The following is a 27,030-nucleotide window of genomic DNA, read 5'->3' on the forward strand; positions in this document are numbered from 1 at the left end:
CACATCTAATATTATATGCAATGTTTGATATCCATATTTCCCATATCTCCAAAGAAAGGAGAATGGTGCATCGCTGCGTCTTCCTATGTCTTCTTTAGGGCCAAGTTTGACTGTTAAAATCATACAATGTTTGGTTTGAAGTTTTGGGGGACTTTTTTCTTCTTTTCATTTACATTGTCTGTCATTTTCCAGATTCAAATTCTTATGTCAGCTCACAAAAGTCATCTCATACTTAAAAGACCTATTATTTTACTGAGGAAAAGGAGGCCATTCGATATTAGCTCCCTCCCCCTTCTTTCCTAGTTTTCATTCAAACCCCACTCTCTTCTTCTTTCTCCCAGTCTGACACCAAAGTGGCCCTTTTCCTTGCCAAGGACAACCCTTCATCCCATCACCTCCCATCTTCTCTAGCAGATTGTAACCTCAATCAACCCTGCCCCTCCCCCAACCTCTTCCTGTGTACTGCTTCCTTCTCTACTTAAAACACACTCAAGTTTCTAATATCCTTAAAAACTTTCACTAGATAGGTAATTCCATCTAAAATAACTACAGACAGTGTAAAATACTTGGAAATCTACCTCCCAAGACAAACCCAGGGACTGTATGAACACAATTATGAAATATTCTTTACACAAATGCATCCAGATCTAAACAGCTGGAAAAATGTTCATTGCTCATAAGTATACCAAGCCAGTATAATAAAAATGACAATTCTACCTAAGTTAATTTACTTATTTGGTGCCATACCAATCAAACTACCAAAGAATTATTTTATAGCTCTAGAAACAACGATAGGCCAACATCTTGCATGTGAGACAGTGGAAAAGCCCAAGAGACAGAGTTTCTGGGTAATTAATAATTAATTTATTAATTAGGCTCACTGAAAATAAATTGATGTGGTGATTTCTCTTAGTAACCAAAGACAAAACCATGGAGATCGTTCAATGCTCTGGGAAAAGGATTTTTTAGGGAAAATCTTTGGAAATAACCTTAAAAAGGGGGTACCCCTGACAGGAATCAACCCTGATGATGAACCATTAACAAGGAGATGGCCTTCCAAATGAGATGATGGGCTGAAAGCCTTTAGCTCCCATGGTTTGATCATGAGACTTAGCTGCCTCCAGCAATCTGGATAAAGGAATCCATCTCTACTGAGGCCACTGTTAGTGGTTTTCTTGTAAACTCCAATTGGTTGGTTACCCTAAACGCCAACTGAAGGGCACAAGGGCTTAGACTTAATGTTTTCAGGCTTGAATTCACCTAGATTAGATTCTGTTTATACTCGAAATGAAGTAAGGTCTTCTAGTTGGATGGGATCTTGCCCAAGATCAAGAAGAATGTTCCCAGAGAATTTGGGGAATCTCATCTATTAGCAATATCCTTCAGAGACTGACTGACTGGCCTACAAGGGTCTGGTCTCTGAATGAGGAAATAAAAAACCTAGATCCTAATTAATATAATAGAAAACAATAATTTCTCTCACACTATATACCAAAAATAAGGTCCAAATAGATAAACAACTTAGATATGAAAGATTTTATATATATATATATATATATATATATATATATATATATATATATATATATATATATATATATACACATATACGTGTAGGTATAGATAAGGGAAGTGTTTATGACTGAACAAGAGGTAGAGAGAATAGTAGGAAGAAAAATGGATAACTTTGATTACATGAAATTAAAAAGGTTTTGCACAAAAAAATACAGCCAAAATCTGAAGGAGAACAGGAAATTAGAAGGAAATATTATAGCAAATTTCTCAGATAAAGTACTGATTTTTCAAATATAGAGGGAACTGAGCTAAATATATAAAAATGCAAGACATTCTCCAATTCATGTGTTCAAAAGATATGAACATGCAATTTCCAGAAAAAAAAATCAATCAAAGCTATCAATAGTCACATGAAAAAAGTGTTTTAAGTCACTATTGATTAGAGAAATGCAAATTAAAACAACTCTGAGATACCACCTCACACCTATTAGATTGGCTAACATGACACAAAAGGAAAATGACAAATGCTGGCAAGTTTGTGGAAAAATTTGAACACTAATGGACTGTTGGAGTTGTAAACTACTTCAACCATCCTGGAAAACAATTTTATAGCATGGCCAAAGGACTATACATCTCTGCAAACCCTTTAACCCAGAAATATCCCACAGAAATCAAAGAAAAGGGGAAATGACCTATTTGCACAAAAATATCTATTATAGTCTTTTCTGTAATGACAAAAACTGGAGATTAAGGGGTTGCCCATCAATTGAGGAATGGCTAAACCAGTTGTGGTATATGATTGTGATGAAATACTATTGTGCTATAAAAAATGATGAGCAGAATGGTTTCAGAAAAACTTGGGAGGGCTTTATATGAACTGATGCAAATTAAAAGTGGGCAAAACCGGAAGACCATTGTACACAGTAATAGGAACATTATAAGGCTGATCAACTGTGAAGGACTTTGATCTAGACAATAATCCATGACAATTCCAAAGGATCTGTGATGGAAAATGCTGTTCACCTCCCAAAAGAGAACTAATGAATTCTGAATATAGATCGAAGGATTTTTTTTAACTTTTTTTGCTTGCTTGTGTGTGTATGTTTTGCATGTGTTTCCTTTTTTTCATTATCATGACTAATATGGAAATATGTTTTACATGACTTCGTATGTATAATCAGCATCATATTGTTCACTTTATAAAAGGGTAGGGGAAGGGCAAGAGGGAGGGAAAGAAATGGAAACAATTTTTAAAATGAATGTTAAAAAATTTACATGTAATTGGGAAATATTTAATGAAATAAATATATATACAAAATATATGATATATAAAAATATAAACATAAAAATATACTTTAAAAACCTTTCACTGTTTAATCCCTCCATCTCCACCCACACCACTACCACCATTCACCTCCTGCTTAGACTATCATTGCAGCAGTCTCCCTTGTTGGTCTCTTCCCCACTTCAGATTTTCCTTAAGTATCAATCTGAGTTGAGTAATTTTCCTTAAGTACATATCTATGTCACTCTCCTATTCAATAAAAAGGGGCTTGCCTCTAGAATCAAATCTAAACTCCTCTACCTAGCTTTTCAAGCCCTTCATAACTTTGCCCCCCTCCATCTTTCAAACAACCTCATTGTTCATCACGTCACCTCACCTTTCGCGATCCAGCCACATTCGGCTTCTTTCTGTTCTTCACAAAGGACATTTTATCTCCTGTAATGCACTCACTTCCATTCTCAGTAACTCTCTCTTCCTTCAAGACACAACTCAACCCTGATCCCCTCAAGTGCTAATACCTTCCTCTCACACCATCTTGTGTTTGACTAGTTTGTGTTAATTCTCTTTATGTATATTTTGTATGTAATTTCTAGATACCTATGTGTAGTTTACATATCAATTTTTGTTGTCCTCCCCCACTAAAATGTAATCTTGCAAGTAGGAATTGTTTCATTCATTCCTAGCACAGTGCCTGGCACAGAGTAGGTCATCCACTGTATCCCAGCCCATCACCAGTCATCTCACTTTTGTTAGGTGCCTGCCACTGGACTTCAATGACTCTGGAAGAGAGGGCAAAGCTGACACCTGTTCAACTCTACCTACTTAAATCCAGTTCATAACAAGTCAGATGAAAGACCAACAGCAACAATGTCTGGCACAGAGTAGAAAATTGAAATTTATTTGATTGAAAAGGGTTTATAAAACAGGCAAATGATAAATGTTGGAGAAGATATGGGAGAGTTGGAACACTAATTCATTGTTGGTGGAGCTGTGAGCTGATCCAACCATTCTGGAGAGCAGTTTGGAACTATGCCCAAAGGGTTATAAAAATGTGCATGCCCTTTGACCTAGCAATATCGCTTCTAGAACTGTGTCTCCAAGAGATCATAAAAATGGGAAAGGGTCCCACATGTACAAAAATATTTATAGCAGCACTCTTTGTGGTGGCCAAAAACTGGAAATCAAGGGGATGCCCATCACTTGGGGAATGGCTGAACAAGTTGTGCTATATGAATGTAATGGAATACTATTGTGCTATAAGAAATGATGGCCAAGCAGACTTCATAGAGGCTTGGAAGGACTTATATGAACTGAGTGAAAGGAGCAGAACCAGGAGAACTCTGTACACAGGAACAACCACCATGTGCAAGGAATTTTTCTGGTAGACTTAGTATTTCATTGCAATGCAAGGACTTAAAACATTTCCAATGGAATCTTGAGGCAAAACGCCTTCCACATCCAGAGAAAAAACTATGGAATTGGATTGTAGATAGAAGCAGACCATTTTCTTTTGTATTATGTTTTGTTTTGTTTTGTTTTATGGTTTCTCCCATTTTAATTCTTCTATGCAACATGTATTTAATAGGGATGTACTTGTAGAACCTATATAAGAATGTACGAGGGGAGAATGAAGGGGAGGGAATGGAAAAAAATCTAAGATATATGGAAGTGATTGTCGAACACTGAAAACAAAATAATTTAATTAAACAAAAAAAAATGTTTGTATATACATTCTCTTAAAGCTCACAACAGCCCTGTGAGATAGGTAATAAAAAATATTCTCATTACCCTTTTGTATGTGTGGAAACTGAGTCTCAAAAAAGGTTATGTGATTTGCCTAAGGTCACAAAATTAGCAACACCACCAGAAGTGTACTCAAACACACTCCCTCCTTTCAAATTCAGTGCTCTTTAAACCACTTACCTCTCAAAAACTTGACCCACCTTTCTGGACCCTGCTTAAACACCAGACTCTACTGTGACCTCAGCAGTTCTGAACAGGTCAGGTGATGTCATATATGGCTAGGGAAGCCCTGATCTCTCAGATTTATGAAATGTCTGTGAGGTTACTACATTTGGCTTTCCAGACACCCACAACACCACCAAACTGCTAAAGGGCAAGGAAATGAGAAGACTGTGAGACTGAACCATGATGAGGCTGCTGTCAATGATTTTTTGCCTTCCATTGTTTCAAAATACCTTAGGAAGAGAAGATGTTGATAGTATGTACTATGTATACGTTTGTGTATGTGTTTATGTGCCTGTTGACTCTCAGTAATTCTACAGCTCCCAATGGAAGATCGGTCTCATTGCTTCAGTCACCCCTCAGCAGGTTTCAGATGAATATCTATATGTATCATGTGTGTATGTACACGTATGTATACAAATTATATATATACATATAAATTTCTTAACTGAACTAGTGATTCATTTCATTAGTGTAAGGAACCCCCTTTAACAGTGTGGATCAACACCCATTCTGCCATTTGTGTTCATTTAGGTGCTTGGCATATTGAGAGAATAAGTGACTTTTCCAGGGTCACACAATTAGTATGTGTCAAAGACTGAACTTAAACTCTGGTCATTTTGACTCTGAAATTAGCTTTATATCTACTATGCCACACAATGGCGGGGACTGTCTTTTGCCTCTTTTAGTATCCCCAACGTTTAGCATATTAGGCACTTAAGAAATATTTGTTATTGGTTGGTTGGAGATATATTTATATGTGTGTATATATATTTTCACAACTTTGCCTCACTTAAATCCAGTTCACAAACAAGTCAAAACATCACCCCATGATATTGTTCCTCTTTGAGATCAAAGGACAAAACATAATCAATTGTGTGCATATATATGTACATGTATGTACACACGGAAGTTTGATACACATACACAGAAGTCTGAGTATGTGTATTTAATGATATTTTAAAATATATTAAAATGATATGTTAGTGTGTTTATATGTGTGTGTGTGTGTGTGTGTGTATATACATCATCACCTTCATTTCCCAAATATTTCCATATGTACTTTAAGTATTATAGATGTATGTCTGGCCTAGAGGCTGATGGGCTACCCGAGTCTACTTACCTTTCGCAGGTCTTCGGAGGCCAACCAGATAAATGTATTGAGAGAAGAGACTTTCCAGAGTCAAACAAGAGTTAGGCTTTATTCAAGGTCTTAGTTACGTATCCATATGCAGGGTGAATTCTTCCCCAGGAGAAAGGAACCCTCCTCCTCCCCAGGGTCAAGGATCATACAGCAAGAGGATGGGAGTGGAAGAGGGGAGGGACCCTCTTTCCTATTAGGGCCCCGCAGCAAGAAGAGAAGAGAAGAAGAGGACCTTCAGGCTTTCCTGTCCCCACTTAAGCTCTCCCAGCCACATAGTTTGCACGTGAATATCATGCGTGCTCTCAGCCCCTAGCTAATTGACGATGGGTGTGCTCTGACCATGGACCAATCTCAAGGGTGGGATGCTCTCCCCAGCAAGTTTCCCGCTGAAAAGAGGTGGAAATACACGAGATATCTCGTGTTTCTTGCCTCAATCCCCAGCTGTTCCCTGGGGGGCCTCATAAGAACTCTGAGGTTTAGAAGTCCTCACTTTTACCTGCCTGAGACTGTTCACGTGAAACTGAGCTTGCACCCCCAACAGATGTACTTTTATATATCTATGTGTATATATATAGATGCATTTATACATGTATTCATGTGTGTGTATTCATATGGACAAATATAGGGTGTCCCCAAAGTCTTTATGCAGTTTTCAGCTTTAATTAATTTTAATAGCTTAAACTTTGGGGATGCCATCCATACGATTATTTTCATTTCCATATTCATATGTACATTAAGTATCAGTGATGTCCTAATAGCAGTCATTTGTGTCATGCTTTGTTTTACCAAGAGCTTTACATATGTTCTCCTTTTTGATCCTTCCCAACAACTCTGAGAGACAGGTCCTCCTTTTACAGATGAGGAAAATGAGACTGAGAGACTTGGACTCACCCAAGATCACATAACCAGTAAATGTCTGAGGCAGGATTTGAACTCATGGCTTCCTGACTCTACGTCCAGGACTTTATCCTAGCTACCTCATCACCATGGTGAAGGGGGAGAGACCCAGACGTCTCCCAGCTGATAAGAAGAGGCATTACTGATCCATCTTCTGCCTCCTCCTATGGCCCAAAGGCCAGTGGAGTTTCAGAGTTTCATCCTTCCTCTGTTTCTTCTGCTTTCCTCCTTGGTCCCCACCCCCATCCTGGGTGTCCCCTTAAGACTTTAGCCTTCCTGTGTGTGCATGAGGAATCAAAGACTTCCTTTTAGGAATTTTAGGGGGACAACCTCTTTTGTAAATGCTTCTATATCTTCCTAGGATAGGAAGTTCTGGGGCAAATACATCAGGAAATTGAACCATTAGAGGCTCATAAAATTTAGAGCTAGCAAGGGGCCCAGAAGACATCTAATCCAATCTCCTCAGTTCACCAATGATGGAACTAAGGCCTGGAGAAGGTAAATGGTTTGACCAAGGCCACACAGGTACTATCAGAGCCTCAATTTGAACCCAGGTTCTCTATCCCCAGATTTAGTGCTTTCCCTACTGTAACTCTGAGTGCTAAACCAACCCTGCTGGATTGTTTTACAGAAGAATTCCATTAATTGACAATTCTGCCAGTGATATCTGAGTATCTCTTTCTCCACACCCGCAATAATAATTTTTTTTTTCATTTTTGCTTTTTCATTTGGGTGAGAGAGATAGTAACTCAGATTTCTTTTAATTTTTTGACATGAGTAGGCAGGTTGAATAAAGTCATTATTTGTTATTTATGTATCTTCTATATATTCTATTCCTTTCCTTTAAACATTTTTCAATTAAGAAATGGTCATTTCCTCTAAATATTCATATCAATTTCTTATAGATTTTCTGTCAAATGGCCCTTTTCTTGGTGGAAGAAAGGAAAGACACTGAATTGTAATATTCCTTTGTTTGACTCTTCATGGTCCCCATTGGGGTGGGAGTGATTTAACATTTCCTTCTCCAGCTCATTTTTACAGATGAGGAAACTGAGGCAAACAGAGTTAAGCGACTTGCCTAGCGTCACACAATTAGTAAGGATCTGAGGCCAGATTTGAACTCAGGAGGATGAGGTTTCCTGACTCCATCCACTGTGCCAACTAGCTGCCCAATCTTCTTTACCACCTTTAATATGTTTCTTATTCAGTTATCTTTTGAGATTTCTCATATCTCTTTTGGTGTTGTTTCAGCTTACATTTCTGCAGGATAATTTTATTACTGCCTTGTTAAATTTAATATACACTTTGAAAAACAAATTGCATGTAACAAGTTCCTGGTTTCATATACAATTCTCTTCTTTGTGCTTTGCATGTTGAAATGTTTATGTGTGTTTATGATTAAGTTTACAATAAAAAATAAAATTTAAGAATAAAAATAAATTACCACTATTCTAACTATATCTAACATCATTTATGGTGCTGGTTTTATAGGTAAATGTATTCGAAGGTCCAACTTGGGGGACTACAACCTTATACTTGGGCACTAGTCATTTGTTCACTCTTTATATTTATATAAGACAAGGTTCAATAATTCAGAAATCCCCTTATCTGACCATACTCTACTGACTTTTCACCCCTCTCTCTGCCTTTCCTTACAAAACCCTGCTCTTCATCTGTACCATGATTTCCAATTCCTCAACCCCTTAATTCTCTCCCAGGCCATTTCCCATGCACTAGCCACTCTCCCCACTTCTCCCCATCTTGACTCCTTGGTGAACCAATTCACCTATACTGAGTTGAGTTGTTTTTTGAGGAAAAAAAACAAAATTGAGTAGGAAAAGGTAAAACGGAGCAATTATTAAAACAGGGCATGAAAGGAAGAACTAATATGGAGGAAACAGGTGAGGGTGAAAGGTTGGTAATATTGGAACCTTACTCTTATCTGTGTTGAAGTATATGTTTGAAGAGGCATAGAAGTCTTCTGAGTTTCTAGAGAGGTTAAAAAAGTCATGGATAGTGTGGGGGAGGGACTTTTAAAAGGGTGTAAAGAATAAGATTAGAAGGGTGGGAGGAAAAGATAAAGGAAGAAATTTTAAGAGAAGGAATTTTAGAGGGGAGAGTAAAATAAGGAATAAAAGGGTAAGGGGAAAAGATATAAGGTAACAGAGATAGGGTCAAAAGAGACTGAGAAGGAAAATAGTGAGTAAAAAGAAGATGGAGTAAAATTCAGAAATAGTATTTAGAACTTTGTCAAATCTATAAGAATATGTCATTTACCAATTGATAAATAGTCAAAGGATATGAATAAGCAATTTTCCAATGAAGAAATCAAAACAACTTATAGACATATAAAAATGTTCTAAATCATTATTGATTAGAAAAATGCATTTTAGAGCAACCTTGAGATATCATTTTATACCTACCAGATTAGTTAAAATGATAGAAGGGGAAAGTGACAAATGTTGGAGAAGATATGGAAAAATTGCGGTGTTAAGTCATCATTTTTAGAATTGTAAAATGATCCAACAGTTTTGGGGGAGCAATCTGGAATTATGTCTGGAGAGTTATTAAAGTACCTATACCCTTTGACTTGGCAATACCGGTAGTTGTTCTGTTTAAGGGTTGGGGAACCCGAAGCCTTAAGGCCACGTGTGATCGAATCCAAATTTGGCTGCAATCCAAAAGGTTGCACTCAAGGACCTAGAAGGCCTTATGTGACCTTAAGGCCGCAACTTCCCCACCCCTGGTCTATTTCCAAAGAAGATTAGGGGAAAAGGAAAAGAACTCTGCGTATTAAATACTGGTACTGGTAAAGAACTGGAAATTGCAGGGATGCCCATCAGTTGGCAATGACTGAACAAGTTGTGGTGTATGATTGTGATGTAATACTACTGTGCTATAGAAATGATGAACAATGATTTTAGAAAAACATGGAAAGACTTGCATGAAATAATGACTATAAAGGACATACAAAGAAAGATATTATCTGCATCCAGAGAAAGAGCTGATCAACAGAAGTATGTATAGAATAATTTTACATATACACACATATTCTAATGGTACATGATAATTTTGTTGTATATTTGAAAGTAATGGCAAGTTGTGCATAGTAGATTTGCAGTTTCACGTACAATCCTCTTTTTTTTCCTTTCTAATTTTTCCCCTACTACGTAAAGGAAATGCTTGTTTTATTCCATAAATTAAAACTTTTTTGAGAAAAAGGAAACCAATTCCCTGACCAAAAAAGAAACAGGTTCAGGAGACAAAAAAAGCTTCTAGACAACTATCATCCTTGCTGGAATCTCCAAGGGTCACGGAATGTGAGAGATAAAAAGTATCATCTTGGTTGAATTCAAATTCCTCATTTTTTTCATGAAGAAACTGATATCCAGTCAGTCACTCAATAAGCAATTATTAAGTGCCTTCTATGTGCCAGGCACTGGGGAAATAAATACTGAGGATTTTTTTAAAAAGTCCAAAATTGATTTGGTCAAAGATACACATGTTCTAAGTAGTGGAGCTGGGACCTGACACCTAGCACAACACCATTTGCACTGTAGCATGAGAACATTCATTTCACTAGGTTTGAAAGAAGATGAAAGTTTTGTTTTCCAAGCTTTGTGCAAACCTACACAAAGACTACCATTTTTCTTCCCATCTCTCCCCTCTCTTCTTTTTGTTTATTCATTCCTTCATTTAATTATTTAGTTTCAGTTTTCAACATTCACTTCCTTAAGTTTTAAATTTTCTCTTCCTCCCTCTTCCTTCCCCAAGACAGCATAGGACTCTACACATGCATTCCTATTTTCATGTTAGTCATGTGGCATAGAAAAATTGTAATGAAAGGGAGAGAACATGAGAAAGACAAAAAACAAAATAAAAAAAGACAATAGTTTGTTTCGCTCTGCATTCAGATTTCATAGATCTTTCTCTGGATGTGAATGACATTTATCATCATGAGTCCTTTGGAGTTGTTTTAGGTCCTTACATTTCTGAGAAGGGCTAAGACTATCAAAATCAGTCATCGCACACTGTGGTTGTTGCTGTATACCGTACAAAGTTCTCCTGGGTCTGCTCACTTCACTCAGCTTGAGATCATATAAGTCTTTCCAGGTTTTGCCGAAGTCCACCTACTCATCATTTCTAATAGCACAATAGTATTCCATTGCATTCATATACCACAACTTGTTCACCCATTCTCCAATTGATGGCCATCCCCTTGTTTTCCAGTTCTTGGCCACCACAAAAAGAGCTGCAATAAATATTTTTGTACGTGTAGGACCCTTTCTCATTTTTATGATCTCTTGGGGATACAGCCCTAGAAGTGATATTGCTGGGTCAAAGGGTATGCACATTTTTGTAGCCTTTTGGGCATAGTTCCTAATTGCTCTCCAGAATGGTTGGATCAGTTCACAGCTCCACCAACAATGAATCAGTGTTCCAATTCTCCCACATCATCTCCATTTTCCTGTTTTTCATGTTAGCCAATCAGATAGGTGTGATGTGGTACTCAGAGTTGTTTTGATTGGCATCTCTCCAATAGTAATTTAGTGTATTTTTTCATATGACTATGGATAACTTTAATTTCTTCCTCTGAAAACTGCCTGTTCCTATCCTTTGCCCATTTATCAATTGTTTTCCTTCTCTTTTTGCAATAGTTTACTGTGGTCAAATCCATAATCCCTCAGTCTGGAAAACTGAGGCTGCTCCAATCATAGGGGGAGTTGATACTTCCCGTTTTCAAGTTCCATGGCAAGTTGGCATCTATTTTAATGACACATTTTTATGTGGAGGATCAATACTGGATAAGTTTTGGATTCTAACTGCTTCCCACTGCTTCATGAGTGACAAGTAAGTATTGAGAAAATGAAATTTTTTACATTTTTTTTCTTTTTACATTTTTACATTTTTCAGAATGACAGTCTCAGCTATGGGAGGAATCTCAGAGGCCTCTGTTCCTACCCATAACTGAACAAAATCCTTCTGTACAACAGGCCCAATAAGCGGTCATCTCCCATTGGCTAGAAGACTTTCTAGGTCAGGGCAGCCCCTTCCACTTGGGAATAACTCTTAGCCACATGTTTTCATCAAGTCTAAATAGATTTCTTTGCAATTGACACCCATCAATGTTGATTCTGCCCTGCAGAGTCAAGCAGAGGAAGGTAATCTGTGCTTTTAATGGGCATACACACTCAAACTGGTGGGGCAGCCCTGAAACAAAGCATGGGAATGAAATTGGAGCCAGCTGATTTTATTTAATTGGCTCCTGACAATCCTTGAAGGTAAATCCCTTTTTTTCTTGCTAGACTTCCTTTATTGGCTGCCTATATATACAAGCACAGACAATGCCCTCTAGTTACATTATATCACTATAGAATCTGAGTATTGATAATTAATAACAACAATAACTAACATTTATATAGTATTTACTATGTGTCTGTGCTAAACCCCTTACATTTATTATCCCATTTGACCCTTACAACAACTCTGGGAGGTAGACACTATTATTACCATCCCGATTTTACAGCTGAGAAAACTGAGGCAGACAGTGGTTAGATGACTTGCCCAGGGTCACACAGCTGGTGTCTGAAGCAGTATTTAAACTTAGATCTTCCTGATGCCAGTCCTAGCACTCTATGCACTATGCCTCCTAACTACTCCAAAGGACCTGTTGAAACTCCATTATTTTACCTGTGAAAAGGAAGACCCAGAAGATTAAGGCATTTACCTAAGGCCATATAGCTACTCAGAGGCAGACCCAAATCTCACTCAAGTCTCTCAGTATTCTAGCACTCCTTGGACAACATCATTCTCTCTCTCTCTGAGACTTGTCAAGCATTTTCATTAGGCATTAATTCAACTATTGTAACCAGACTTCCAATGAATTAATTGAGATTCCTCTTCTTTCTTTCTCTATAGCTCACAACTCCTTAACATCATCTTCTCTGACACATTCTCTCTTCTATTACTTTGGTCTCTGAGGAAGTGGTGACTTCTCTGGTCTTCTTGGCCCTTGCCAAGGCCAACCCTTCTCCATGTACCCTTGAACCCCATCCCTATTTCTCTCCACTGCCAGATATCCCCCATAATCAGTTTCTCTTTCTTTCTCTCTCTCTGTCTCTCTGTTTCTCTCTCTCTCTCATCTCTCTCTGTCTCTGTCTCTCTGTCTCTGTCTCTGTCTCTCTCTCTCCCTCCTCTCTCTCTCTCATCTCTCTTCCTTCTCTCTCTACTACTTTCTTCTGTCAGACTCAAGTCTTCTCCATTCTTAAAAAAAACAAAAAACAAAGCAAAAATAAAAACACATTCGTGACAAAAGCTATCATACAAGATCTTATTTTCTCTTTCACAACCAAAATCCTAGGGAAAAAGCTATCTACATTCATTGCCTCCACTTCATTTCTTCTTACTTAGTTCACAGTTTACTTGGATTCTGATCTGATAAGTCAACAGAAACTGCTTTTATTTTTTTAAAAAAAATTTATTTCATTTTATTTTCATCTCTGAATCCTCTTTCTCCTCCTACTGCCTCCCCTCCGTTGAGAAAGGAAGAAAAAAAAAACCTGTTACAAACACGAATAGTCAAGCAAAATAAATTCCCCTATTAGCCATGTTTTAATAATAATAATAATAACTCCTTTGACAGAAACTGTTGGGAGAACAAGCTGCTCTTCTCAGAGTTACCAATGATCTATTTTTTAATTGACAAGTATTTATTATAAATCAACAAACAAACACGTATCGAGTGCTAGGTGCCAGGGACCCTAATATAAAAGATTGTCCTTGTCCTAAGAAGAGGCTTATTACTGGGAAGGGAGCAGGGAAAGAGTGACATGTACACAGACAGAGAAATGAATACAACCCATACACAAAGCACATACAAAGTCACTAGGGGAGCATTAGAAATAGGGGAACTCAGGTAGGCTCATGTAAGAGGTGGTACACAAGCTGCACTTAGTAGGGAAGAGATAAGGAGAGAACATGTATTCTAGCCATGGGAGGCCACCTGAGCACAAAGACAAGGCAACAGTGGAGGTAGGGGTCATTCCAAGTGGGAAATACCAAGAAGGCCAATTTGGCTGGAACACAGTGTAGGAGAGTGAAAGTAAGGTGGAATGGGGGAAGGGGCAGGGGTTGAAGGGAGAAGAAAATGTGTTCATTTATTAAGCACTTGCTGCATGCTAAGGACTTTACAGATATTATCTCATTTAATCCTCTCAACAACCCTGGAAATGTAGGTATTATAATTATCCCCATTTTGTATTTGAGGAAACTGAGATAGATCGAACCTAGGCAAGATAATTAGGAGCCTTAAAATCTAGAGGAGTTTGTATTTTATCCTAGAGGTAGAATGAACTATTAGAGAAACTGCAAATGAAACCTAAGCAGAGGAATGACTCATCAGACCTGTAATTCAGGAGGAGTACTTTGATGTGCAGGTAGTTTATCATGTGAACAACACAGCTGACAATGGAGAATGCCTGTGTCTAGCAAAGCTTCACTCAAACTAGGTGGAGGCACATTGTTCATATACTGAATCAAGTACCCTGGTCCTGATACATATTCCAGCCAGGGATCTCATCCTACCAAGTCTGCATGATATCCACGAGACTGGATTGGCCTTCTTGCTTTTGAGACTCTGGAAAAGGTTCTAGTCTCTTTTCCACCCTGGTCCAGCACTCGATCCCTGGCATCACTTAGCTGCCTTGTGTTTAGTTAAATTTTCTTCTTATATGCAGTCTCCCATTTTTTTCTCATCTTTTTGGTTTCCAACCAAGCACAAAGAATTTGGAAATTCACATGTCATTGGAGGAATTTGACAGCAAGATGGTGGAGAAGAGAAATGTGTCCAAGCTCATTCTTCATCCCAACTTCAATCACCTATTCATGGACCATGACATTGCTTTAATGTTGCTCAATTCTCCTATAGAATTTGACATGCAGAAAATACCCATCTGCCTGAAGAAAAATATACTCAATGTGAAAGAATGCTGGGTATCTGGATGGGGATTCACAGGTGAGGGACTTTTCCAGTGTGTGTGTGTGTGTGTATGTGTGTGTGTGTGTGTGTGTGTGTGTGTGTGTGTGTGTGTGTGTGTGTACACATATATATTCTGTAGACAGAACAAGAAGCCTGTGGGGATCTGCTTGTCCTAGAAAAAAGATAACTTAGTTTCTCTAGTAAGCCCTACTCTTTGTTTTGGATCAGAAAGGCAGACTTTCTGCCCAACTTGCATCATGCAGAACCTCACTTAACGTGAAAGGGAAGCAGGCCCTTACGGGGACGGGACCCTCCAGGATTCTTTTCTCCAATCAGGATGAGAGCAGCATAATAGAATTATGGAATGTGGCAGCTCTGGAAAGGATTGTAGAAAAACAGGGCAATTTCTGTTTAGATATAATTTGGATTCAACAGGCCTTCCTTCCCTTTTCTTAATTCTGTGAAGTCACCTTCAGTAGCTCCCGAGTGACTTAAAGGTATAGTCCAAACTCTTGATATTCTGGTTCCAACATACCTATTGTTTTCTTCTCTGTCTGTCTGTCTCGTGCACAGTTCTTTCCTTCAAAATGAACCACTAATTGTTCCCCAACATCACATTCATCGATCCCACATCTGGTTATTGTGCAGTTGGTTTCTGATGCCTGGGAGACATTTCCTTATCATTAGAATAGAAACTTCTTGAAGACAGGGCCTTGTTTTCACTTTTGCTTTATATCTCACCAGCATTTAGCAAGTGGCTGTCACACAGAAAGTGCTTCACAAATGCTCCTTGATTGATTGTTGGCTGTTGAAAACCTCCTCTTGCTTCAAGACCCAGTTCAGTTACTTATTCTAATTTCCCTCTGGGGAAAGTTTTCTTTTGCACTTCAAATTTTCTTCAAGCACTTTGGGTCTCTCTTTTGTATTGATCTCATTCTACTTTGTATGGTACTTGTCTTTGTCACTTTAGCCCTAGGGCATTAGTTATAAATTCCTGGAAACCAGAGACTGTGTATTGATTTTATCTTTGTAGTCCCTGTGCCTTGCACACAGTAGGCACTAGAGAAATGTCTGTATAATTGATGTGTAGAGTAAGTAAGTCAGATAAAAACCAGCATTCTCCTTCTCATTCGTTGGGGATGGGGGACTCCTTGGTATGGATGCTTCCTCCATTGAAGCAGACTGACTTTCTATAATTTATAATCTTGGAGAGCTGTCTCAGGACTCCCCCATTATCACCCAGCTAGCACAAGTCAGAGGCAGGAGCAGAACTCAGATCTTCCTGACCCCAAGGCTACTCTCCCCTGATAGTCTACCTATCTCAGTAACTGACAGGTATCCATAAGGTTTGCTAGGTTCTTTACAACTTTAACACATTCTGTCTTTTTTGCCATACTACTTTAAATGTCTTTGGATTGCTAGCAAAGGCCAGACTCAGATTCAGAGGACTGTAATTTGTTCTTATTGAATATATTACTCAAATAAGCATTTACATAGGTCCTACTATATGCCAGATTCTGTTCTAAGTGCTTTACAAATATTATTTTTTACATTGCTTCCTTTCATTTAATTTTATATTTTTAGCTTTTATTCTGTATTTTATTTTTCCCCAGTCACATGCAAAAACAATTTTTAACGTTTGCTTTTAAAACTTTTGAGTTCTAAATTCTTTCCCTTCCTCCCTCTCAACAAATATTATTTCACTTGATCCTTACAGCATAACCATGGGAGGCAGGTGCTATTATTATCTCTATTTTATAGCTGATCAAAATGAGGCAGACAGAGGTTAAATGACCCGTGTAGGGTTACACAGCCAGGAAGTGTCTGAGGTTCGAATCGAACTCCGATCTTCCTGAGTCCAAACTGCCCTCTCTATCCAACACACCACCTAACTACCTCAAGAAAGCCCTTAAAGACAAAGGGTTTTGAATCAATGAAGCCCTGTTGGAATGGGTTTAATATCCCAAGGTGGTTGGGAGTCTCACTGGCATTCTCAAGTTTATCTTATTGAGCTATCATTCATACACATACATGTGTGAAGGAGATGAATCAACATACTCAACATTTCGTTCATCTCCATGTTAAGTGAACCTGCTCCTACTAGATTTCAGAGGAGGAAAATGAGCCAAGGCAATAAATATACTGGAATAAAGGTGAAAGTCACCTCCTCTGAAGTGGCTATTCTATCTATGTCTGTCAATGGATTTTAAAGTAGGTTTGTGTGATTTCAAGTATTCTATGAGGGCAAAAGACTTTAATAACCAAACCAGTGGTCTACATAGGCAACAGACAAGGTCTAAAGGGTTAAACTCTTGCTTCTGCTTTTTTCTCTTAAAGAAGGGTTATAAAGCACTCTACAGATGTTATCTTAGTTGATTCTCACAACAACCCTAAGACTTAGATACTATTATAATTTCCATTTTGTAGTTGAGGAAGCTGAGTCAGGAAGAGGATAAGTGACTTGCTTTGGGTCACACAGCTAGAAAATGTCTGAGGTTAGATTTGAACTTGGGTCTTCCTGACTTCTAGGCCATACTCATCCACTGTACCACCAAACTGCCAAGAGAGAAAGGAGGGTTTTTGATGGGTGGCCAGGAGAGTAGCATCCTAGTTCTTTCTTGTACAGGGTTGTCTTATAACTCTTTGTGCCACCAGCACCTTCATAAAGGGGGCACTGAAGATGTGTCTTGGTGATGATAATACTGATGTCAATGAAGCAAAAGCATTGGGGTGAAAAGTAGCGTGAAGCTAGACATCAGTTGAGTCTCAACTTCTGATTAGATGATGGGTTTGGGAGAACTAGTGGATCTTGTTTTTTCTTCTTGGAAGACCTCTACTCCTAGCTGAGAGACAGACAGAGAGAGAGAAAGAGAGAGAGGAGAGAGACAGAGAGACAGAGAGAGAGAGAGAGACAGAGACAGAGACAGAGACAGAGAGACAGAGAGACAGAGAAAGAGAGCAATGTTGTTTCCTGTCTTGAGTAGGAGGGGAGGGAGAGATGTTAATGATGATTAGATCACTGTAGTTTGATGCTATTTAAATTCTATCAAAGAACAGTTCCTTACTGTTGGTTCCCCTTTCTCTCTTGATCTATCTTTCCTTTTGATTAGAACCTGTGAAACGAATGGATTTCCAACTGCAAAAAGTCAAGCTCGAGCTCTTAAATCAGAAAGAATGCCATAAGAAATCTCATCTGCTCACTGATAACATGATCTGTGCCTGGGATCCTGAAGGAAAAAAAGATTCCTGCCAGGTAATCATTAGATTCAAGGTCAACCCAACTCCCAGGGCCCCTTTGTGACCCCCTGGCTGGGCCAGCAGCCATTGGGTCACCTTTGAGCAGCAGTCATTTCAATTTGGCTACTTCTTCCTTCTTGGTATTTCTATTAACACCTGGCATTAAAAGATGTGAAGCTATGCCTTGTAACATCATGTAATCTAAAATGTTTTTTATTCTGTGCAAGTCTGAGAAGTACTTTTCTTTTTTTTTTTTTATGATTTTTTTTTTATTTTGTAATGTTTAACAATCACTGCCATACAATTGTGATTTTATCCCTCCCCACCTACTCCCCACTACCCCCCTCCCTCCCCACGACTGCATACAATTCTGTATAGATTCTACATATACTTTCCTATTGAGTATATTTTCACTATAGTCATGCTATGTAGTCAGACTAAGATAAATGAAAGAAATCGTATAACAAATCAGAACATGATACACAAACACATACACATACACAAACATGATCTGCTACAATATGTGAGTGACTTCCATATTTCTCTCTCTGAGTGTGGCAGGCATTTTGCCTTGAGATCCTCCATTGGGATTTTTTTTTTTTTTTGTAAGAAGTTCTTGTGTTATTACAAAAATCTAAGTCTACCAGAAAAAACTCTCACACACTGTGGTTGTTGCTGTGCATAAAGTTCTCCTGGTTCTGCTCCTTTCACTCAGCATCAGGTCATATAAGTCCTTCCAGGCCTCTCTGAAGTCTTCTTGTTCATCATTTCTTATGGCACAATAGTACTCCATTACATTCATATACCATAATTTATTCAGCCATTCCCCAATTGATGGACATCCCCTTGACTTCCAGTTTTTGGCAACTACATAGAGTGCTGCTATAAATATTTTTGTACATGTGGGACCCTTTCCCATTTTTATGATCTCTTGGGGATATGAGAAGTACTTTTCTTGAGTTCCTTCAAGGAGTAGAATTTTCTTACCTAGCTACCACCCTTTAGATGGTAGATCGATCCATCATTTATTAAGTACCTACTGTGTACCAGGTATTGGCACTCTCAAGGAACTCACAGTTTAATGGAGGAAGCAGCATGCAAGCAACTATGTACACATACGATAGATACAGTATATATTAGGAATATTCAATAGAGCGGAGGTATGAGAATTAAGGAGAACCAGGAAAGACTTCCTGTAGAAGGTGAGATTTTATCTAAGACTTGAAGGAAGCCAGGAGGTAGGGATGAGGACAGACAGACATGGAGGTCAAACAATGAAATTGCTCAGAGTTAGGAGATGGGATATCCTGTTCAAGTAACATCAAAAAGGCCACTCTAACTAGATTAGAGGGAATATGAGGAAAAAAGGTTTAAGAAGAGACTAGAAAGGTAAGAATTGGCAAGGTTTTGAAGGGGTCTGAATCCCAAACAGAGGATTCTATGTTTAATTCTGGAGGTGATGGGGAGTCACTGGAATTTATTGGGGGAGGAGGGTGACATCTGAACTTCAGCAAAATTACTGTGAAAGCTGAATGGGGGATGAGCTGGAGTGGAGAGAAACTTGTGGCAAGCCAACCAGCCGACAGGCTATTTTAGTAGTGCAGGTGTGAGGTGATGAGGGCCTGCAGTGTTGTGGGGAGAGACGGACATATGGAAGAGATGACATGAAGGTAAAATGGACAGACCTTGACACATTTTACATATGAAGAAAATGAAGTCTCATAAAAGTTAAGTAACTTGCCCAAGGTCATAAAGAGTAAATAGCAGAATAAGGTTTCTAGTTCTTTTGATCCAACTAGAATGTGATTGGGAAGATAATAATATTTTTCTTTCTCCCCTTTAGGGTGACAGTGGGGGACCTTTGGTTTGCAACCAAAAGAATAATGAGAAAGTATGGTACCAAATAGGCATTGTCAGCTGGGGAGAAGGCTGTGGTCGAAAAGGGAAACCTGGTATATACACAGCAGTCTCCAGTTACTTGCTTTGGATTGTGCTAAAGACCCGTGAGGCGGGCTATCCCTACGTCATATCATCTTCTGAGCATTTTTTTGCTCCCTCACAATGTTTGATTTTGTCATTGTATTTTTCATATCTTCTCCTGCAAAAGATTTTTTTTCTCTTTACAATTATATAATTCAGTGTCTTTAGACCAAGTGTGCTGATTGGAGGGTATTCAAGGTCGTCGTGATCATCACTGAGGAACTGGGACAATTTTGGAGACTAGATATGATTGAGGCTTAGGTTCTCTGGCCTGTTGGTGAATCTCTCCACCCCTACCCCTATCCCATGCACTGTGGTACAGTGGGGAAGGAACTCACTTGGGAATAAACGTATCCGAATTCTAAACATGGATCTGCTATTAACAATTTGATCAACTCACTCCATCTCCCAGGGCCTCAGTTTCCTTTAGTAAAATAAAGAGATTGATTAGAGGTATAATAAGAGAACACCTACTTCCCTTGATGAGTTCAAGGCACCAGGCTTAGGCAATTTCCCAAGATACTGGGGGAAAAGGAAACAAATTTGAGAATGTTCTCATAGAACTACTCTCAGTGATTTGAGAAATTATGAAGAACAGGAGAAACATTAGATGTAAGCAGTTTTCTGATTTTCAGAAAGGGACCAGAGGACAGATTATTTAAATCAAAGGCCAAATCAGCCTGACTGAGATTCCTGGCAAAATTCTGGAGTTAATTATTAAAATGATAGTGTGTCAAGATTTAAAAAGGGAGTAGTGATCCCCACAAGACAGTGGGTCATTCCAGCTTTACCTCATTTTATTTTTTGACAGGATTATTAAACTAATAGAAAAGAGGAATGGTACAGACATCATTTATCTGGATTTTGGCAAGGCATTTACTTAGCAAAGTTATCTCATGATAATCTTGTAAAGAAGATGGAGAGATATAACGAATAATAAAATAGTCAGGTAAATTCATATCTAGTTGACTGACCAAAGCCGAAACTACTAATTGGTTGATGTCATTCTCTTTTGTTTGCACAAAATATCCCTCCTCCTATTTCTTTTTTTTTGGCAGGGGAAGGCAAGGCAGTTAGGATTAAGTGACTTGCCCAAGGTCACACACCTAGTAAGTGTCAAGTGTCAGAGGTCAGATTTGTCCTCAGGTCCTCCTGAGTCCATGACCAGTGCTCCATTCACTACACCACCTAACTGGCCCATCTTTACCTATTATTATCCATCCTTAAAGCTAAACTTGAATGCTACCTTATCAATGAAAACCTTTCTTTTAATAACACACATAGCACTTTGCTTCACACCTTTTTCATGCTTGAGTATTATTTTGTATTAAAGTTTCTGTGCATCTTTATCCTCCTACTTATGTCAGAAATTTGTAAGGTTTTAAAGAATTCTACCTTCTGTGGTATTTTAAAATATTTAGCTTTGGATTTTTCAGTTTGTATTTGAATTTCTTAAATATATCAATGTAAGTTTGCTAAATTACATAATAGAGAGTTAAATGATAATGCAGTCAATGCTAATTTAGAAAATCACTCAGCCCTAGCTTATATGTCTACTTTGGTAAATATTAAATCTACAACCAGCTGGAGGACTCATTTTACAAGTCAGATTCTCATAGATTTTTAAAAAGATTCTTCCTTTAGTTTGTTGTTGGATCCAGATGGCTCAGAAGGAAAAAGTGAGGCTGGTGTCCTTGCACAACCCTCCCTCCCTCAAAGTCAAGTGCAAGTCATGTCATCATTTCTCTGATGTCATGGTCTTCTTTGGAAATGAAGGACGAACATAACAACCAGCCATACCTTAATCAGGTACAGGACTCAGAAAAAAATAGAAACTGAAATACTCTCAAATTTCAAGTGAACTATGGATTCCTAATTTAATGTTTTCCTTATGGCTCTATTTTCAATAAGGCCAGAGCCACAAGGTTTGAGCTTGTTTTTACCACATGAACTAATTATTGGAAACAAAGAATCCAAGAGGTTGCACTAAATTATATTGCAGGCTGTTTTGCATAAGATTTTAGTAAGGACAAGTAAGGATCTACAAGCAATCTGGAACCAGAGAAGCAAATCTACTAATGAAGATACCACTTCAGAGATATTCTGAGGATGAGACCTGTTCCCAGACCTGCGGACTACATGAGACATCTGAGATTCAAGATGAAATGTCCTGATAAAATGGACATTGGGAGTGGGTTACTGGGATACTGGGAGCCTTGGTGTCAATATTGTTAATCATTATTGCATGACTTTGGCCGTTTACTTTACAGTTATCTTTTTGCTGAATCTTTGAATTTAGTCCAGGATTTTAGATGTTTTTACTACAATTTGTATTATGATTAATCCATCTTGTTATTGTTTTTCAACTTTGCTATTAGTTATTATGCTAAAGTCTGTTTTGAACTTCCACCAGAGAATTTTGTTAGTGCTCCCTACTATTGATAATGATTATTTTAAAGATCTTATAGAATTAGCTTATCGATAAGTGATCCATGAGAGATATGTATCTCTCATTAATCAAATGAGGGGATTGAGATTATAGTTCATCCTGTGTCACTTTTTTTTTCCTATTTACAAGTAATCAATTTTGTCCTGTAACTATTTGTCGTGTTCTCTGACTCTGAACTTAGGTCAAATTTCAGAGGGCCTGTAATTGGTTAATTTTAAAAATCTAACTCTTCTTACATCAAGGAATTTTGCTAACCTTGGAGACTTTATGGGAAAGAAAGGGAGTGAGACCTGATATCTTTACTCTGCCAAGATATCCTTCAAGGATGTCTGGTTTGCTGTCCAAAAATCTGGGGTGCTATCTTGCACTTGAACTCAAACAATGAGTACTTCTTAGTCTCATGAGAGAAGAAAAGGAATCGTTGATAGTCCCCATTACCAAACTTCCAACCAATCATGTTTCCTGAACATCAGTTTTGTAACGAATCACATTGTCCTCAGTCCCATGATGTCATCTACCCTATTCTGTTCTTTATTCTGTACTCCCCAAAACCTATAAAAAGAGAACAGTCCTTTTTCTCAGTTTGCTTAGATCAGCAATACATTGATCCATTTATTGACAGGTAGCATGGTCCTGCTAATAAACGTTATCTTGCTCAGAGATCTGCTTCAGTTTACCTTTTTGTTAAATTCCAATTGCAACACCACTTCCTACCTCACATAAATTTGGTCATTTCTTAACTTCTCTGGACCTGCAAAATAAGGGGGGGGGGGGGGGGAGAGAAAAGATCGTATTTAAGCTTCCTTACAGTTCCAGGTTTATGACCATCCATAATCACATAATCTTTGATCTCATCATACAGTGGGGAAAGTGTTAGATTTAGAGTCAGGAGAGACTTGGGATCAAATCCTATTGTCTAACATCTATTTGCTGTGTGACTGTGAGGCTTTGTTTCCTTACCTATAAAAATGGGGACAAAAATAGTAGAAGTCCCTACCTCCTGTGTTCTTCATAAGATGTAGCAAGAGAGTATGTAAAATGCTTCACTATACAAGTGTTAGTTATTACAGTATGGTATCTGAAGTTGTTCCTTGAGCCACAGATCCTCCTCCCTCCCCCAGCTTACCTAATTCTATCATCAAACAGCCACTTCTACTCAGTGAATTGGAATTTTTTGTGGGGAAGACAAGAGTTCATTAACTGGATTGGGTGTCTTCTTCCTGAATTCCCATGGTTCCCCCATCCATTAAAAGTTGCTTCCTGTAGGAAAAATGGGGTGGGGGGAAGAGGCAGGAGATGGGGAAAAAATTGCTTTTGGTTGGGAACATGGAGATTATACATCAGAACCTGGTTCCTGGGGAATGGTACAAGACTATAGCCTAAGAATTGGAAATCAAAAGGATGTCCATCAATTGGGGAATGGCTAAATAAGCTGCAGTATATGATTGTAATGGAATGTTGTTGCGCTATAAGAATTGACAAACAGGGTGATCTCAGAAAAACCTGGAAAGACTTGCATAAACTGATGCAAAGTGAAATGAACAGAACCAGAAAAACATTGTACACAGTAACAGCAATACTGTTGGATAAAGAATTGTGAATGCTTAGCCATTCTCAGCAATACAATGATCCAAAACAATCTTAAAGGACTAATGATGAAGCATACTATCCATCTCTAGAGAACAGATATTGGTTGAATACAGACCAAAGCTTGCCATTTTTCACTTCCTTTCTTTCATTCTTTTTCATTCAAGTCTTCTACAAAATGACTAATATGGAAATGTTTTACATGACCTGTATCTGATTGCTTACTGTCTTAGGGAGGGAGGAGGGGAAGGAGGGTGAAAGGAAAGAAGGGATAAAATATGAGACTTAAAACTTTTTTAAAATGTTAAAAAATTGTTTTAACAATTTAATTGGAGGAAAACAAAATATGTAAAAGTTAAAAAAAAAAAGAAGATTCTAGCCTACCATAGACACAAAAATTCAATCAAGCAATAAGCATGTATTAAGCTTGTTTCAGGCATTATGCTGGTTAGAAGGGGTAAAAACCTCAAAGTTGTTTTAATTTGCATTTTTTTGGTCAATAAAGGATTTAGAGTATTTTTTTTCATGTGGCTATAGATAGCTTTAATTTCTTTGTCTGAAAACTGCCTGTTTATCTTTTTTACCATTTACTGATTGGGGAATGACTTGTATTTTTATAAATTTGACGCAGTTCTCTATATGTTTGTGAAATGAGGCTTTTATCAGATATAGTTGTTGCAAAAACTTTCCCCCAGTTTTCTTTCCTTATAATTTTGGTTGCATCGATTTTGTTTGTGAAAAAACTTTTTAAATTTATATAAATAAAATTATCTATTTTACCTTTTGTAATGCTCTATATATCTTCTTTCGTTCTAAATTCTACCCTCATCCATAAACCTGATCAACAAATTATCCCATGCTCTCTTAATTTGCTTATGGTATCACCCCTTAAAATCATGTATCCATTTTGACCTTACTTTTTAAAATTTAATTAATTTATTTGTTTTCAGTTTTCAACAATCACTTCCATAAGTCTTAAATTTTTCTCCCCCTCCCTCTCACCTCCCTTCCCAAGAAGGCATGCAATCTTATATGGGTTGTACACATATATTCTTATTAAACACATTTTTGCATTACATTTTAACCTTATCTTGATATACGGTGTGAGATGTTAGTTTATATTTCTGTCATACAGTTTTCCCAGCATTTTTTTAATCTAATAATGAGTTTTTGTTCCAAAAGCTTGGGTCTTCAGGTTTATTATTATATACTGGATTACTACAGTCATTTACTATTAATATAATTTGAACCTAATCTATTCTACTGATCCACTACTATATTTCTTAACTAGTACCAGATTGTTTGGATAATTATCACTTTATAATACAGCTTGAGATCTGGTATGGCTAGACCACCTTTTTCACATTTTTTCCAGTGATTTCCTTGATATTCTTGAGCTTTTGTTCTTCCAGATGAATTTTGTTATTTTTTTTCTCTATAATGTTTGATAGTTTGATTGGTATGGCACTGAATAAATTGATTTAGGTAGAATTATCATTTTTATTATATTGGCTCAGCCTACCCATGAGCAATTAATATGTTTCCACTTGTTTATATCTAACTGTATTTGTGTGAAAAGTGTTTTATAGTTGTGTTCATATAGTTTCTGGATTTGTCTTGGCAGGTAGACTCCCAAGTATTTTATATTGTCTACAGTTATTCTAAATGGAATTTTTCTTTATATCTTGTTGCTGATCTTTATTGGTAATATATAGAAATGCTGATGATTTATGGGGATTTATTTTGTATCCTGCAACTTTGCTAAAGTTGGTATTAATAATTTCAAGTAATTTTTTAGTTGATTCTCTAGGATTTTCTAAGTATAACATCATATCATCTGCAAAGAATGATAGTTTTATTTCCTCATAACCTATTCTAATTCCTTTAATTTTTTTCTTAATGCTATAGCTAACATTTCTAGTACAATATTAAATAATAGAGGTGATAACGGGCATCCTTGCTTCAATCTTGATTCTATTGGGAAGGCTGATAACTTATTCACATTAATGCTTGCTGATGGTATTAAATAAATATTACTTATCATTTTAAGATAAGCTCTATTTCTATGCTCTCTAATGTTTTTAATAGGAATGGGAGCTGCATTTTGTCAAAATCTTTTTCTACATCTATTGAGATAATCAAGTGATTTCTGTTGGTTTTGTTATTGATATGATCAATTATGCTAATAGTTTTCCTAATATTGAACCAACTATGCATTCCTGCCATAAATCCCACCTGGTCATAGGGTATGATCCTTGTGCTATATTGCTGTAACCTCTTTGCTAGTATTTTATTAATTATTGCATCAATATTAATTCAGAAAATTGGTCTATAATTTTCTTTATTTTGGCTCTTTTTGGTTTGGGTATCAGTACCATATTTGTGTCATAAAAAGAATTAGGTAGGATTCCTTTTTCACCCTTTTTTTCCAAAATTGTTTATATAGTATTGAGATTAGCTGTTCTTTAGATGTTTGCTAGAATTTACCTATGAATCCATCTGGTCCTGGGGATTTTTTCTTAGGAAGTTCATTGATGGCTTTTTACTGAAGCTTCTGTGAGGTGTTCCCACTTTATGTTCTGAATAAGCTAAACTGAGACAAAGGATCAGTGCTTCCACCTATTGAGTTATGTGTTTCAGGTTCATTCTTTTAAATTACATCTACCCTCCCAGTTTGTCCTTTGGTGTCTAGAACGAGTCACTTCAATTCTCAAAAAAGGAAGTGCGTTAAGAACATGAGTAGAAAGAAGACTTCTCAAACACTTTCCTTCATAGTTCCATACAATACTAATTTCTAATTAGTCAAGGATTCAAGTTCTTTAAGAGCCAGGGACCAATACATAGAGTAAACCCTACCACCTAGAACTTGTTGACATTCCACTCTCTATTGTGACCTCAGCAGAGGGTGAATCCATAGAATTGCTGGTGTAACTGTGGCTGATGATACTCTAGAGAGACATCAGTAGACCTCTTAGTCTTGGGAGGCTGTTGAC

General features: G+C 37.5%; 1 protein-coding gene across 2 annotated transcripts in view; it reads left to right on the forward strand.

Moving 5' to 3' along the window:
- The first annotated feature begins 4,830 nt into the window (after nucleotides 1-4,830).
- The window catches only part of PRSS55 (serine protease 55), a 58,996-nt gene continuing 36,796 nt past the window's right edge, over nucleotides 4,831-27,030 (forward strand). Inside the window, exons 1-5 of one of the 2 annotated variants that reach the window (XM_072634834.1) lie at nucleotides 4,832-5,021; nucleotides 11,465-11,657; nucleotides 14,582-14,820; nucleotides 17,895-18,037; nucleotides 19,865-20,168. In XM_072634834.1, coding sequence (XP_072490935.1) covers nucleotides 4,949-5,021; nucleotides 11,465-11,657; nucleotides 14,582-14,820; nucleotides 17,895-18,037; nucleotides 19,865-20,155 — 939 coding nt within the window. In that variant the 5' untranslated portion in view covers nucleotides 4,832-4,948 and the 3' untranslated portion in view covers nucleotides 20,156-20,168. Of the gene's footprint in view, nucleotides 5,022-11,464; nucleotides 11,658-14,581; nucleotides 14,821-17,894; nucleotides 18,038-19,864; nucleotides 20,169-27,030 lie in introns of those variants that run through there. The other variant, XM_072634835.1, reaches the window with a different exon arrangement.

The sequence above is a fragment of the Notamacropus eugenii genome, chromosome 1, assembly GCF_028372415.1.
Source record: "Notamacropus eugenii isolate mMacEug1 chromosome 1, mMacEug1.pri_v2, whole genome shotgun sequence".
NCBI classification, from domain to species: Eukaryota; Metazoa; Chordata; class Mammalia; order Diprotodontia; family Macropodidae; genus Notamacropus; species Notamacropus eugenii.